The sequence below is a fragment of the Eptatretus burgeri genome, chromosome 9 (genome assembly GCF_056783735.1).
Source record: "Eptatretus burgeri isolate ZD-2024b chromosome 9, Ebu_testis_v1, whole genome shotgun sequence".
In the NCBI taxonomy this organism is placed as follows: domain Eukaryota; kingdom Metazoa; phylum Chordata; class Myxini; order Myxiniformes; family Myxinidae; genus Eptatretus; species Eptatretus burgeri.
The window spans coordinates 9773602-9788292 of NC_140969.1; the positions used below are offsets into that span (position 1 = coordinate 9773602).

At 42.0% G+C, this 14691-nt stretch overlaps 1 protein-coding gene across 1 annotated transcript in view; it reads left to right on the forward strand.

Moving 5' to 3' along the window:
• The window catches only part of LOC147019506 (uncharacterized), a 51075-nt gene that overhangs the window by 2982 nt on the left and 33402 nt on the right, over nucleotides 1-14691 (forward strand). Inside the window, exon 2 of the mRNA XM_085896690.1 lies at nucleotides 11635-11905. Coding sequence (XP_085752816.1) covers nucleotides 11635-11905 — 271 coding nt within the window. The remainder of the gene's footprint in view (nucleotides 1-11634; nucleotides 11906-14691) is intronic.

Sequence of the window (14691 nt, forward strand, 5' to 3'; positions counted from 1 at the left end):
TCTTCCTTCTCTTCAGACCTTGACAAAATCACAAACTGGTCAAACACTTGGAATATGTCTTTTAACCCTGACAAATCTCACTCTCTCTGTCTCTCTGTCTCTCTGTGTCTCTGTGTCTCTGTGTCTCTCTCTGTCTGTCTCTCTCTCCATCTCTGAAAGGATGGAACCATAAAACAAATCCTGCCATCTACTTTCTCAACAACCCTTTCGAAGAACTTCAGTCACTCAAACTCCTTGGTTTCACTATCAGCCATGATCTGTCTTGGCCAAGCCACATTTCAAAGTTGGTCGCCAAAACCAGATGCTGACTGGGCATCCTCAATCGTGCAAAGTCTTTCCTTGGCACACCTGAACTCCAATCTACCTGCAAGCCCTTAATCTGCAGCTTGATGGACTACCGCTCTCCCCTTTGGGCTGTCGTCCCTGCCTCACACCTTGTTCAGCTTGAAACCATGGAAACCAAGGCTTTTTCGAGCATTGGAATCTCTCGTGGTGAAGCTGAATTTATGTGCCTGTCATTTTTGCCATCGCCGACAGGTCCGTGGTCTCTCTCTTCTTCGCCCCTCTTTCTGGTCCAGCACCCTCTGCTCCTTCTGTGTTTTGCACTCCCCCCACCCCCACTCCCCTTGGGTATTTGCAGGATGCATGCAGTCCACAAGCATGTCCCTCCAAGTGAAACTGCCGAAATACTTAACGACTGCTCACCTACACTCATTTGTTCCTCTTTTTCCTGCCTTTGGAAACAACTTCCACTCACTCTTCAATCCCATTCTTCCCTCCAGGACTTCAAGACAGCTGTTCATCACCATCTCAAATCATCGCCCACGCAATGTCATGATATTTTTTACCCTCACCCTACCCCTCCAAAAATTTTGATTTTGTATCCATCTTGTTCACCCCTTGCGTTATCATCATTTCCCACATCCACTGTTTGTCTGTCTCCATCTAGTTTCTCCCTCGTCCGTGCTGTTGGTGGCGTTTCCGCCCCTTGCTACTGCTGTTCCTTTTATTATGTTGCGTCCTGATACAATCTGTGTTCTAGCTCGTCCACGAGCCTTGACTATGTATACAAAAATATAAAAAACTCAACAACACTGTCAGCACTTGTTGCAAAAGCAGCATCGACTTCTGGAGACAAGACAGCAAAAATAAAGACTCTTGGGGGAGAGCTTCCAGCAGGAAAATAGATCTATATTTCAAATAGCATTGCAAAACGGTCATGAAGCAAATGGCAGACATTGTTAACTACAAGCTTTTGGAAGTGATGCATCCATATATATTTGTAAGATCTATGGTATTGTGAAATTCCAGGAAGCTTATATATTTTCTTTGAACACATTAACTCATTGCCTCTGCCGCCGATGGTGGATGAAGATTATGTTTTCACCCCTGTCTGTCTGTCTGTTTGTTACATGCAAAAGCGAAGATTTGCAAGTACATTGCTTTGTCTGTCTGTGTGTGTCTGTCTGTTGGGTCGCCGAAATAGGTGACCCTTATTCTGTTTGTATGTCATTCATCTAGACGTCACAATTTTAAACCGATCTTCACCAAACTTCATTAAATGGTGAGGTTGTTCATAAGCAGGAAGCCTATTGTTTTTGAGGTCAAAAAATCAACATCGGTGAAAGGTCAACAACTTAGGCAAAGTTTCTAAAACCCTCAAATTTAATCCCATTGAATTGAAATTTGATTATTTTTTGACGTCATCATAGGCCAAACGTCAATAGATTAGATGCAATTTCTAAAATCGTCAATTTTAATCTGATTGATGATATTTGAAGAGGATTTTCATATTCGGTCATTGAATTCAACGACCAATTATATTGAGGTCAAGAGGTCAACATAGGCCAAATTTTTGAAAGCGGCAATTTTAATCACATTGACTTGAAATTTGAAGAGAATTTGCATATTTGTTCTTGAATTCAACCACCAATTATTTTTAAAGTGAAATTTGTTTTAAGGATTTTGCAAGTGTCGTGCTCTGCACGACGTCTTTCTTGTTACTTGCAAAATCGAAGATTTTTCAAGTATATTGGTCAGTCGATTTTGTTATTCTGTCTGTCTGTCTGTCTATTTATCGCTTACAGGTCACAATTCTAAACCGATCCTCATGAAACTTTACTAAGTTGTAGAGGTCTTCTCAACTGAGAAGCCTTTTTGACTTTGAGGTGAAAGTTCAAATTTCTAAAATCGACATTTTTCATCCGATTGACTTGAAATATGAACAAGATTTGCACATTGCATAAATTAATTGGGAAACCAACTATTTTCAAGGTCAAAGGTCAAATTTATAAAATCATCAATTTTTTTCTGAAAAATCGTCAATATTCATCCGATTGACTTGAAAGTTAAACAGCAATTGCATAGTACATTACTGAATTGAGAAACAAACTATTGTTGAGATCAAATGGTCAAAGGTCAACTCAAGGTCAAATGTCTAAAATCATGAAATTTCATCTGGAAAATAATCAATTTTCATCCGATTGATCTGAGCTTTGATCAAGATTGTTAATTTTAATCTCAATGAAATGGACAATTTAATGTATCCATGGCAACCTTTGGAGAGGGGGGTAGATTTTGCAAGCACCTGTGCTCTGCACAACATTTTTTTCTTGTTTGTTTGTTTGTGAACAGGATATCTCAAAAAGTCATGGATGGATTCAGACATAATTTGGTGGAATGGTTGGATGTGTAATAAGGACAAAATGATTAGATTTTGGTTGAGATCTGGATCCAGATACTAGAATTTAAAAAGTGATGCTTCATCAATATATATATTAGTGCTGGATCGGAATCGGTAATCGGCAATTTTTAGTGTCGATTACCGATTACAATGCCTTGTACTGTATACAACCCAAAACCTTGAGTAGCTTTCACCTTTTGTTGAGGGGTTCATTTCAATAAACAATTTTTTTTAAACATTGTTGAATTATAGACATTTTAATGATATGTGCAGAAACATTATTCTTTATAAACAGCTAGCAATCATGTGATGGGGTAAAAAAAAACAATTGGCTCGGTAATTTGGAAATCGTTAATATGGCAATCGGCTTGGAAATCGGGTGTCATCAAATTGATTTTGCTTTCAAACTCACAGAACCAACATAACCTTTCGAAAGCACACCAAATTCATACAAAATAACCAATTTGTTAAGAAATAGTCATGAGGACAAAGGAAAATGCGATCGCTCGTATGCTTCTTTGGTTGAGAGTTAAAAGCTGCTTACGTCATGCATTCCAGGCATACCGATTGCATCAAAGCGTTGGTTAAATTTATTTTTTCACATTTCAAAGGAGGACCGAGAGTATGTTTGGATGCTTGAGTATTCTCGATTGTGACTGTCTTTCATCTGACAAGGCAGAGGAACTCTTTCTGAAAATGAATCTGAGCTTTATGAACTTTAAATATCAAAACTCCTAAACTTGGCATTTTGATCCTTATTTTGAACTATGCGAGCATGGTTAACAAGATAATGGTTGGTCTCCCACTGACATTAAATTACTGGGTGAGTATAGACAGGTTGGGTGTGTGACGAGGAAGAATTGATTCAATTTTGGTGAAGATCCAAATCCAGAGCTGATAATTTTTAAAGTCTTCTTCTTGCGGATGGCCAATATGATGTGTGCTAAAGTTGAATGTCGAGTTTCCGCAGCTGTGTGGCTGCCTCAGGGGTGAGATGGTAGAGGGCTAAAAGTCCTGCCGATAGCTGCCGCAAGGGAAAGTGTGACGTGATGTGCTCTATCGTCTGGACTCCACCGCAGTCTCAGAGCACATCCGGTCTCATCCTCCATCGATGGAGGCTGCTGCTGCCATAGACCTGTCCATCGCAGAACCTGTTGAAGGCAGTACATTGCCTATGTTTGGGTGTAAAACTGGGTGGAGCAATGTTTGGATCACGTGCAATATGTTTATTTGGAGCTGTGGCAGCCTCCCAGCTGGCCCTGCACAAGTTGGTTTTGCTTTGATGGGCTCCGGTAAGAAGCTCGGCATGGTTCCATCATGGTTTTCAGGACTTGACGTGGCTGTGCAGATGTTCAATGAGGAGGTGCTGGGTTGGAATTCCGGTAGCCGAAATACGGCTGAAGTATCAGGATGACAGCATATCCCTTCAGATGGCTGGTGGAGCAATATTGGAGAGGATAGGGAGCCTTTCAGTCATTGTTGATTTGAGGGTTCCAAACGTTGTTCTCATCGCAGGGTTTAACTGAGCATTGATGGCCTTTGTATGGGCACTTGCTCACCAGACTGGACAGATTATTGAGGGAAGGCCATCGTTTAGGGTTCAAACATGGGGGGGGGGGGTTGCCATTGAGGATAATGCGGATTTTTCAGTGCCTCAAAGAATACTGACAGTAATCTGATTTTCTTCTGGCAATGGAAGACTTTTGAGACTTTGAGAAGACTTGGTGCCAGACTGTCAAAGGCTGATGACAAGTCTACCAAGGCAGTTGCTGTCTTTGTTTCCACTGGAAGCCAGCCTCGATGATGATTGAGAGGGCAAGAACCTGATCACAGGTGCTGCAGCCAGGTCTAAAGCTCCCATGCTCATCAAGTTGGAAGGCTTCTTGGGTGGGGATTAAATGGGATAGTTGTGCTCTCCATCAGCTTTCCCATCACTTATAGGGCTGTTAGGTGGTAGTTGCAAGGCAAGTCTGCTAGCTTACCAGTTTTTAGAATGGCAATAACATTAGCCTTCTTCCAGGCTGCAGGAATGTGTCGTTTCATGGATGTCAGGAAAAAGGGCCGACAGCTAAGTAAGACCCTTTCCTCCGAGATTTTAAAGGAATTCAGGGAAAATTACATCAGCCCTGGTAGCTTTGCCGTTTCTGGTTGTCGACAGTACGGCATCAATGTCTTTCTTTATATAGGTGGCTGCTCAGTGGGCTTTGTTGGAGGTTTCAGAGGTAATCCCTTTTTACCTCCTGCCTTTGTGATTTGTAAGTCGGTGCCTTTGAAGTCTGGAGGAGATAAGACTCTGGAATCAGGGGAAACTCTTGGGATGGCAGCAGTGATATTTTCTGTAGCACCCAGTTTCCTCAGCAATGCCTATGCCTTGCAGCTTCTGTGGGTGAAGTCTGTTGATTCTACCATTTCCTACCAATGCTTCAAACGTTCTGTGTCCAGAGCTTAAATTAGTGCCTGCACAATGTCTGCTTTCACAGTTTTGTTCTCCTTTAGGAGCCTTTCAGACTCCACTGCCAGGCAAGGTATGTCAGCCTTGTGGAAGCTGTGCGGTGTCGTATCAGTGGCAGCAGAGAGGATGAGGTGCACAAATTCTGCGTATTTATCTGGGCCAGGCAGTATATCCTCAATCTTGGACTCAGCTGCTTTGATGAAGGTGGTCCAATTCGCTTTCTGGAAGTTCCAGCATGGTTTTAGCTTAGAGGGCACCAGTGGGATCTCGATACCAATGTGGACGACAGTGCGTGATGTTGACTTTTTGGGAAGGAGGTGAGAACTCTTCTTGATGCCATAATTGTTAGCTCACTGGCATCCTTTGTCAGGAAGCCGAGGTCAGGGTTTGTTCATGTTGCCACTGTCCCGAGTGGAAGATCTTCAGCTGCTTTGAGTTAAACAGCAGGTCGAGATCGGCCATTGACATCGGTTGGTGAGCTATTCCTCGGCCACATCATTTTCCATATATCCCTATTCGGTGTGATGACTTTAAATCCCCGATGTAGACCGTGGGCTGTGTATACTGGGGTAGGGCAGGTGATGGCCATGTTTGTGTGGACGGCTTGTACACATTTGCAATAGTGACACAGCTTATCTTTACTGTTGCACAGAGCGTATTGTTGTCTACGGTTTCAATGTTTTGAAGACTGTGTCTGATGTAGGTGGTGAGGCCATGTTTTGCTGCGTTAATGGAGGCCATGAGGTAGCCAGAAATTTGCGACCTTTTGTCATCCTCACTATAGGTTTCCTGGAGTGTAGCTACATCGATGTTGTAGTCCTTCTGGATCCTGGTGAGGATCTCACACTTAGGAAATGTCAGCCCTTCAACATTGAGTTGGAGGATATAGAGTGAGGGACCCACTGGTCTTGTTGTGGACCATGGATTTTGGCCCTAAAAAAAGGACTTTGTTAGCATTACGCAACCTCGGGCCCCATTTCTGGGATTTACCACGAGTGTGTCGATGGTATTGACCAGCTGATGACATTAGTCCTTATATCTTCAGTGTATAACACTGTTGATATCAGTTAACAGGAGCACTGCATGTCGGTTGTCATCTCGCTCCCAATTTTAAAAGTGATTCTTCACCATTGAGTGGTCAGGCTAAAACCGATGTATATCACCATATCTCAAAAAGTTGTGGACGGATTCGAACAAAACTTAATGGACAGGTTGGGTGTGTGTGACGAGAACAAATCGATTCCATTTTGGTGAAGATCAGAATCTGGATCTGGATATGAGATTTTGTTTTTAATTATTAAAGTGATTCTTCGACCGCCATTGAGAGACAGGGCCAAAAACTATATATAGCATGATATTCTGGGTTATGACAAAACTACGTGGATGAGTTGGTGAGGTGACGAGAACAAGCCGATTCGATTTTGATTCCGGTCCGGATCCAGATCCAGCCTATCAGTGGGATACAAAACATAAATTGTTCATTCTGGCGGAGGTATGTGCTCTACACAGTACCATTCTAGTTTTTTTTTTCTTGTTATGCATCCTTTGCTGTTTTGCATTCCATTTGGGTCAAGAATCTGATGAACTCTAAAACTTTGTTTAGACTGTCGTTCAACAAACATGGGAGTGCACGGGCCAGATAATGAAATCCTCCCCCTCCCCACCCCATTAGGGAATTTTGCAAACCATGATTTTTGATTAATATGCATCTTAAGACTTTGAAATATTTTTGTTTGCCAGAGAGACGGCCCTGATCTCATGTCTGACATTGAGAGCCTCCATCCATTGTTGGATGAGTCGAAGCAGCATGTCCACATGAAGCAGCATGTCCTGGTCTGAATCCAAGTTGGTGATCTGAGATGAGATTGTTGGAGAAAAGGAATGATTTCCTATCAACTGCAAAATATCAATTGTTGAAGTTTTGGACAAAATGTTTGAAGTTTTTTTTTACGTGTATTTTATTTTTAGATCCTCGTGGAGGATCTCTAAGTCTTACTCACGTTGTTGTTCTTCGTCTTCTTCTTGTGGACTTTTTTGTTTCACAGCCTACAGTTTTCATCGAAACTTCCTGAAACTTGGCATATATATGTAAAAATACCCTGCACAGACAGTAACCATCTCAGATTTTGAAAATTCCTCCTAGAAAAAAAAGTTATGATGTCAAAATATCTCCGCTAATGGAAATCGCCGAAAAAAATATCTCCGAAACTAGGCAAGCTTTTTGAATTCTGTTTGCGGGAATCGAGCAGGGCATAAGCAGAGATGAATTACCGCACATATGATACATCACAATGATGTCATATCAATTCTTTATGACGTCATTCCTATTTTTTGCCATTTTTTTGTTTCACAACCCAGAGTTTTCATCGGATCTTCGTGAAACTTGCCATGTATATGCAGAAAGCCCACGCGCAGGCAGTAACCATCTCCGATTTGGGAAATTCTTCCGAGAAAAAAGGTTGACGTTATAATATCGCCGCTAATGAAAATTGCCTATACCATTATCTCCGAAACTACGCAAGCTGTTTGAATTTTGTTTGCGGGAATCAAGCCGGGCATTAGCACATATAATTTATCGCAAAGCTGATACATCACAATGACGTCATATTCGTTGTTATGATGTCATCATTAAGAGGACGGGGATCTGAGCTCATTTGAGCTTGTTTTCTTGGCTATTGTTACGATTATTTTCCAATAATGGACGATTTGTTTTCAAGATAACTCGAGAGCATGTCAAATGCATGTTCAGAGAGTAAGTGAGTGTATTTGCATACATCAGACTTTTGTACAGGTTTATCATCTCCAACTGTTGCTGCATTGCCCCACAATTAGTCTTTGGGTGAATTATGCAATCTTAAAAAGGAAAGTGTCAAAGTGTAAACCGTCAAAGTTAAACATCCATTTCACTTGCACGTACGAAGGAAAGCAGTCATTTGTGCAGAGACTGACTTTATCAGAAAGTTTTTGGAAGGCAGACCAGATACCACGTCGTATTTTAATGTGACTGATGTATTCTGATGAAGTCCTTGGATCACTTTGAATTGCAGGCTTTTCTTCCATCGCTTCATTTATTGAAGCATCCTGTTCTTATTGCTGCAGATTACCCGAGACAAAGCACATTAATTGGCAGAATCGAGGTGTGTTTTAGAAGGAAGGCATAATTTAAACTCCTGCCAACTTACGGAATCGTTAGTCATAATAACATCGAGATGGCTAACTGGTATACATTGGGGAAGACATATCTTAGCAACCGCATTCATTTGAATCAACGTACAGGCACTTCACAGTTATCGGTTTATGGTTCTCTGACACAAGTCTGTCATACCAGATACAGGATGAAGAGGCTCGGAATATCACAACAAATACAATTTCATTAAATGTACATGTGTTGCATTGCCATTCACAACGCCATGAAGACTACCGTCTATATTTCATGGACAATTTCAACATTCTAACCAAATAAGGTGAACATGTTCTTGGGATACCTCAATACGTGTGCTGCATTTACATATGATGGCATGACATCTACGTTTTTAAGCCCTGCTGGCTTCAAAACAATTATTGTGTGTCTTTTTGCAGACCTCGTTTTAGCTTCTTTCTTTTTTTCTAAAGCATAAACAGCTCATGTTGGAGCTTATACATGTGTCATCACAATGCCTTCAGAAAGTATTCACACTCATCGACTTTGGTCATATTTTGTTGTGTTGCAGCCTGAATTTAAGATGGATTAAATTTAATTTCTTTTTTTGTCACCGATCTACACAAAATACCCCATAATGACAAAGTGAAAACATATTTTTAGAAATTGTTAAAAATTAATTAAAAATTAAAAGCTGAAATGTCTTCCATCAATAAGTATTCAACCCCCCTGAGTCAATACTTTATAGGCTTTTGGCAGCGATTACAGCTTCGAGTGTTCTTGAGTTTGTCTTTATCAGCTTTGCACATCTGGATTTGGGGAGTTTCTCCCATTCTTCCTTGCAGATATTTTGCTCAAGCTCTGTAAAGTTGCATGGGAAGCGTTGGTGAACAGCAATCTTCAAGTCTTTCCACATATTCTCAATGGGATTGAAGTTTGGGCTTTGGCCGCGCCACTCAAGGACTTTCACATTCTTGTTCTGAAGATATTCTCGTGTTGCTTTGGCTGTATGCTTGGGGTCATTGTCCTGTTGGAATGTAAATCTTCGCCGCAGCCTGAGGTCATTTGCACTGAAGCAGGTTCTTCTCAAGGATTTGCCTGGATTTGGCTGCATTCATTGTTCCCTCTATCCCTACAAGTCTCACAGTCTTTGCCACTGAAAAGCATCTCCATAGCATGATGCTGCCATCTGTCAGACGTAGCGCCTTGCATTTAGGCCACAACTTTCAATTCAGGCCAAAGAGGCCCTGGTACACATGCTGACTGAATCCTGTGGAGACGCGGTTGCAGTGAAGCAATCTGCTTTCTGAACGTGGATAACTCACCTGACTGAGGGTGACTTTGTCATGCCATAAGGCTCACAAGAAGTGTTGGAAAACAAGCAAGCCAGAAAACATAATCTTTCTTATCTCAAGACCAAATTCTCCAACCATTCTCCTTTCTCAATGTCATGGTGGTTCCTTGTCAAGTCAGTCTCTGGCGTATGCTCTGCCTCCATCCCATCCCACTCACCACAAATGGCATCACTCCATATTAAGCATGGGATCTGCTCGAATGTTTGCTTAAACTCGGTGTTTGCTTGCAAATGTCATGCACCAAACCCATAATACTTTGTTCCCATCTTACTTGTTCATCTCCACTGCCTACTGAACTTTGTGCCCTCACCCGAGTCGGTGGAGACAGTCAAGTCCTTCTTCGGCTGTGGGCCAAGAGTGCATTCGTTCCTGTGTTCTCAAATCCCACCTGTCCACAAAAAATGGTCACATGAACTGCAGATCATTAAGCTAACTTCGAATTCTAAGCAAAGCTATAGAATTCATCATTGCTGCTGATGTCGAGTTTTTCTCTTTTGCAATCACCCTGAATTCTGACCACTAGTGCGACTTGCGTCCCAACCACTCAACTTTGGACATTTTACCATAGAAATTGTTCATCAGGAGTTTGATTTAAACTCCATCGACTTCATTTGCTCCAACTACTATTTGCTCTCGAGGATGATTTGACATTTGCTCTAGACCACGAGAGGATGAGATGGAACTGCCAGCACCAGTGTATGGAGCCTGTGAGCCACCATTATTCTCCAGATACTGGAGCTGTTCATACCAGAGCTAAATGAAAAGTTTGGTGGCAGCATTAAGGCTGGTATAGAAAAGTGAAGCTGACCTTTGTGAACTGAAAGCTGAAATTCTTGCCGGCAAGGCTGCTTTTACGGCTGGTGAAGCTGAGCTCACACGGTATTGAAGTGAGCCACGGTAAAATGGAGGGTCGGCGGTTTGAAGTAAAAAAAAACAAATGGGTGATGGTCGAAGCTGAGACAGCAGTGACCCAGGCGAAATGTGAGCACAGGCTTTGGGAGATGTTCAAGGAATTGACCATTTGAAAATGGTAGATGACTGCTTTTACAACCAATGCCCAAATGGATGAAACTAAGGTGGAGGTGAATGATGCCCTGCAAGCATTGAAGGAAATCCTGCATGGTGCTTTGCATGGCAAAGACAAAGTTGAATGCCTCTCATCGGGGCCTTGACAACTTGGCAAGGTGATGTAACTCGCTTGAGCAAGAGTTGGACAAAATCTCAGGTTTTTTTTTTTAATGGCACACATTGGAGGAAATTACACCCTTTTTCGCCTTTATTAATTTCCCTTGCTCAAATGATGGTGCAGCCCCATCCCAAGGACCAGTGTTTGGTGGGGTGTTGACTCCTGATGTTCCAAATACTGAGGAGGACCCCGTGCAGCCACGAAGGGATGACCCCAGATCCAGCATGTTTCACCAAATGCAGAGGGAATGTAGAGGCAGACATAGTAGAGGGTTATCAAGAGTGAAATGAATTATGGTGAGGAATAGGAAGCAACATGATATGGTGGTGAACTGCAAGCTTGAAGCATTGATGGCAAGAGCATGGTTGGACTAATGGAGGAGCAATTCAAAGGTGGCATTAAAAGGAGATTGATGAATGGAGGTGAGAGTTATTTTTGGACGTAGGAAGGTTAACAAAGAGAAGTGATTTTTTTTTTTTTTGAACAAACGTGCATGTCTTGGTCATACCAAGGGCAACGAGTGAGGCTGAAAGGGTCGAAAGCGCGATTATTGTTCCAACCATAAAAGAACATTGGGGCAGCTTTTGTAAGCCTGGCACGTGTTAATTGCAAGAATTGTGTTGTTTCACACACTAATAATAATTATAATATTTATTTCCAGTATTAATTATTTTATGCATTCCAACTATTAATATTAGACTGATAATGCGACAGCAATACAATTCTAATGTTGGGTGTACATTAAGAGTTCTTCCTCTCGGTCATGCGTGCCGAGGTCTTGGTGCACAACAGCTGTTGCACTCTCTCCCTTGCTTGCAGGAACAGAGTACAAGACATCGCTGTACTTTCCTCTGTCCCTTCACACAAACAAGCCAACACCCAGTGTGCTGCCTTCCTCGTGCACTGAATGCCTTGCACATTGATGGCACTTGGCCGAAGCCATTTCTTAATGCCTGTTCAATGCTTCGGAGAACATCCAGCTTGTGTCTTCACTGCACCTGGCCTGGCTCGCATCTTAATGGTGCTGGCTCCCAGGCAAATGTCTCCCGGCCATGCTGTGCTCACCAGATAGCACTCACCGCACTGCATGGTGAGTTGCTTTTGTCATACCCGATTGATTGGACAGTCCTCTTATGCCTTGATAGTCTTGTCTCTGCAGTCCAGTGTGCAGGGCCCTAACTCTCCTGACTTGCTTGCATTTCCTTATTTAGCCACTGCTGTTGTCACTTTATACCTTTCACCCAGGCATTGCCATTGTTTCCCCATGCATTAGAACCCCCATCTGCCTTTCACCCCATGATCCCAGATTGTATTTTCGTTCACCCTACCATTCGCATTCATCGTTGGTGGTGTTAGACCAGTAGTGCAGAAATGACAGTTCTGGATCATTTGAGCATTTGATCCTGAATATCAAACCATTTGACTTTTTGACCCCCCTCCAGTCCTCCCCATCCCCAGCTACCCTGAAGATAACTCATTGCATCTTAAACATGCTCAAATAATCCACATAATTTTATATTAAGGACAAATTCATTTATTTATTTTTAATTTTTTTTTTTTCATGCCTAATTTTCTTTTTTGGAGATCCTGTGCATAAAATGAACCTAAAATCTCTTCTCTGTTCAAATAATATAATTTACAAGTATTTTTTCCATTGGTCTGAAGACACCGAGATCATGTTTTTTTTTAATGCATTCCTGGCTATGGCTGGTAGAATAGCCGAGAGGTACATGCACACTCCTCTGGGCTGTGAAGCCTTGGTTTGAATCTCAAATCAGCTATAAATTGTCATCGTATTGTTTCACATGCATGGCAATATATCAGTGTTTGTGCCCTCCCTTGGAAGGACATTAAGCCAGAGGACGCGTCTGCCATCACTGCTCATTGCTTGACATTAAAGATCCCTTGGTGTTTTTTTTTGTGAAGAGTAGGTGAGTTATCACCAGCATCCTGCCTGAATATATAATTCCTTCCATGACTGCTGCAAAGGCAACAACAAACCACCATCATAAACCCTGCCAAGAGACAGAGTAGTGTGCGCTGACCCTCAGTCAAGAATATGGTACACGGACGTAGATGATGACCATGATTCATGGTTCGGATTCAATCATGAGTTTTTCATGCTATTTTGCATCATTATTATTTCAGATGTGTAGTTTGAGCATGGCTCGGGGGACAAATCGCTGAAAGAGCAGAGGGTGCAACGCCTGAAAAGAGCTGGAAGAAGACAGAGATCACGGACCTGTTTTCAATGGGAAAGTGATAGGCCCATCGACTCAGTGTCTTCATATAAGAGTTAAATAATCGTGAAGACCTTGGTTTCCACGGCGTCAAGCTGAACAAGGTGTGTTCAGGTGTGCCAAAGAAAGACTTTGCATGACAGAGGGTACCCAGTCGGCATCTGACTTTGGAGGCCAACTTTAAAATGTGGTTTGACCAAGAAAGATCTTGGCTGTTAGAGAGACCTAGGAGTTTGAATGACTGCACCTCCTCAAGAGGATTGTTAATGAAGAAAGTCGATGTGTGGGGTTTGCCGCCAGATGATTCTTTCGGAGAGAGATAGTGAGAGTATGAGATTTTTCAGTATTGAAAGACATATTCCAAGTGTTTGACCAGATTGTGATTTTTTTTTTCAAGATCTGAAGAGGTGGAAGAGGCTGCAGCCTGCCTGTGTGAAGCATGAAGGATGTCACGGCAGAGGGTGGAGTCATCTGCAAATTTTTGCAAAGGGGATTTTCCAGAGAGTCAGAGCGATCGTTGATGAAGATTAGGAATAGGACTGGGCTCAGAACACTGCCTTGAGAGACTCCAGCCTTAACAGGGAGAGGAGATTAAAGGATTCTGTTGAGCGTCACATGTTGGCTATGAGAGTAGAGGAAGACATTAAACCAAGAGTGGAGTTAACCTTGCATGCCATAGGCAGAGAGTTTGGAGAGAGACTGTCCTGATCTCGTTTCTGACCTTGAGGGCCTCCATCCATTGTTGTGAGAGTTGGAGCAGCATGTCTAAGATGGAGTGACCTTGTCTGAATCTGAAGTGGTGATCTGAGATGAAGCCATTGGAGAAAAGTAAGTATTTCATATCAAAGCGATGATGGATTTCATGACCTTTCTGATGATTGGAAGCTAATAGCTCATATTGTAATGTACCTAGATAGGAGGTAACGTACCCACCCCCTCCCCCCAACCTTTGTAGAAGCTCTAAAATGTCCCAAAAATGTGTTCGATTGCTAACATTGAAACATGGCACTTTCACTGTTTTGGCCTCTTTTCAAAATGGCTGCCAGAGACCTCATTTAACCACTTTCGAGCTACACCAAAAGTGTGGTTCCAAAATACACCACCTCTTCATGCTTAAAACTTTAAAAGTGCAGTCGTAGTCAAAATAAAAAGTAAGATAAACATGTTTTGAGGAATTTATGTCAATGTACACAGGAATTTTCCTCTTCAACCACATCAGACATCAACTTCTAAGTTCAACACACTGCTATTCATGGATGGGTCTCTTACATCCTTAACTTGCTTTAGTACTTACTCTCTTCCAATGGTAAATATAACAGTAAACCTAGCTATTTGTCAGTTAAAAGCTATATGTGGTGGTATTTGTGGAAGTATTAGTAAATGCCTGTAAATGAATGATTAAAATTGATGCTTACTTGTTGTCAGTTTTGTGTAGCACACATCAGTAAATTGTAATATAAACCGCTTGATGTCATGAGATAATTTTGACTGTAGATGGAGGTATTGTACTGTAAACTGCCTGGTAAGATTCTTGAAGGTGCTGGAACGTTCTCAGACGAAACTTCCAGTATGGACTAGAATCATATTTGCTGGAAGACACGGGATTGTTCTGTGATACTATATATACCCGTGAGAG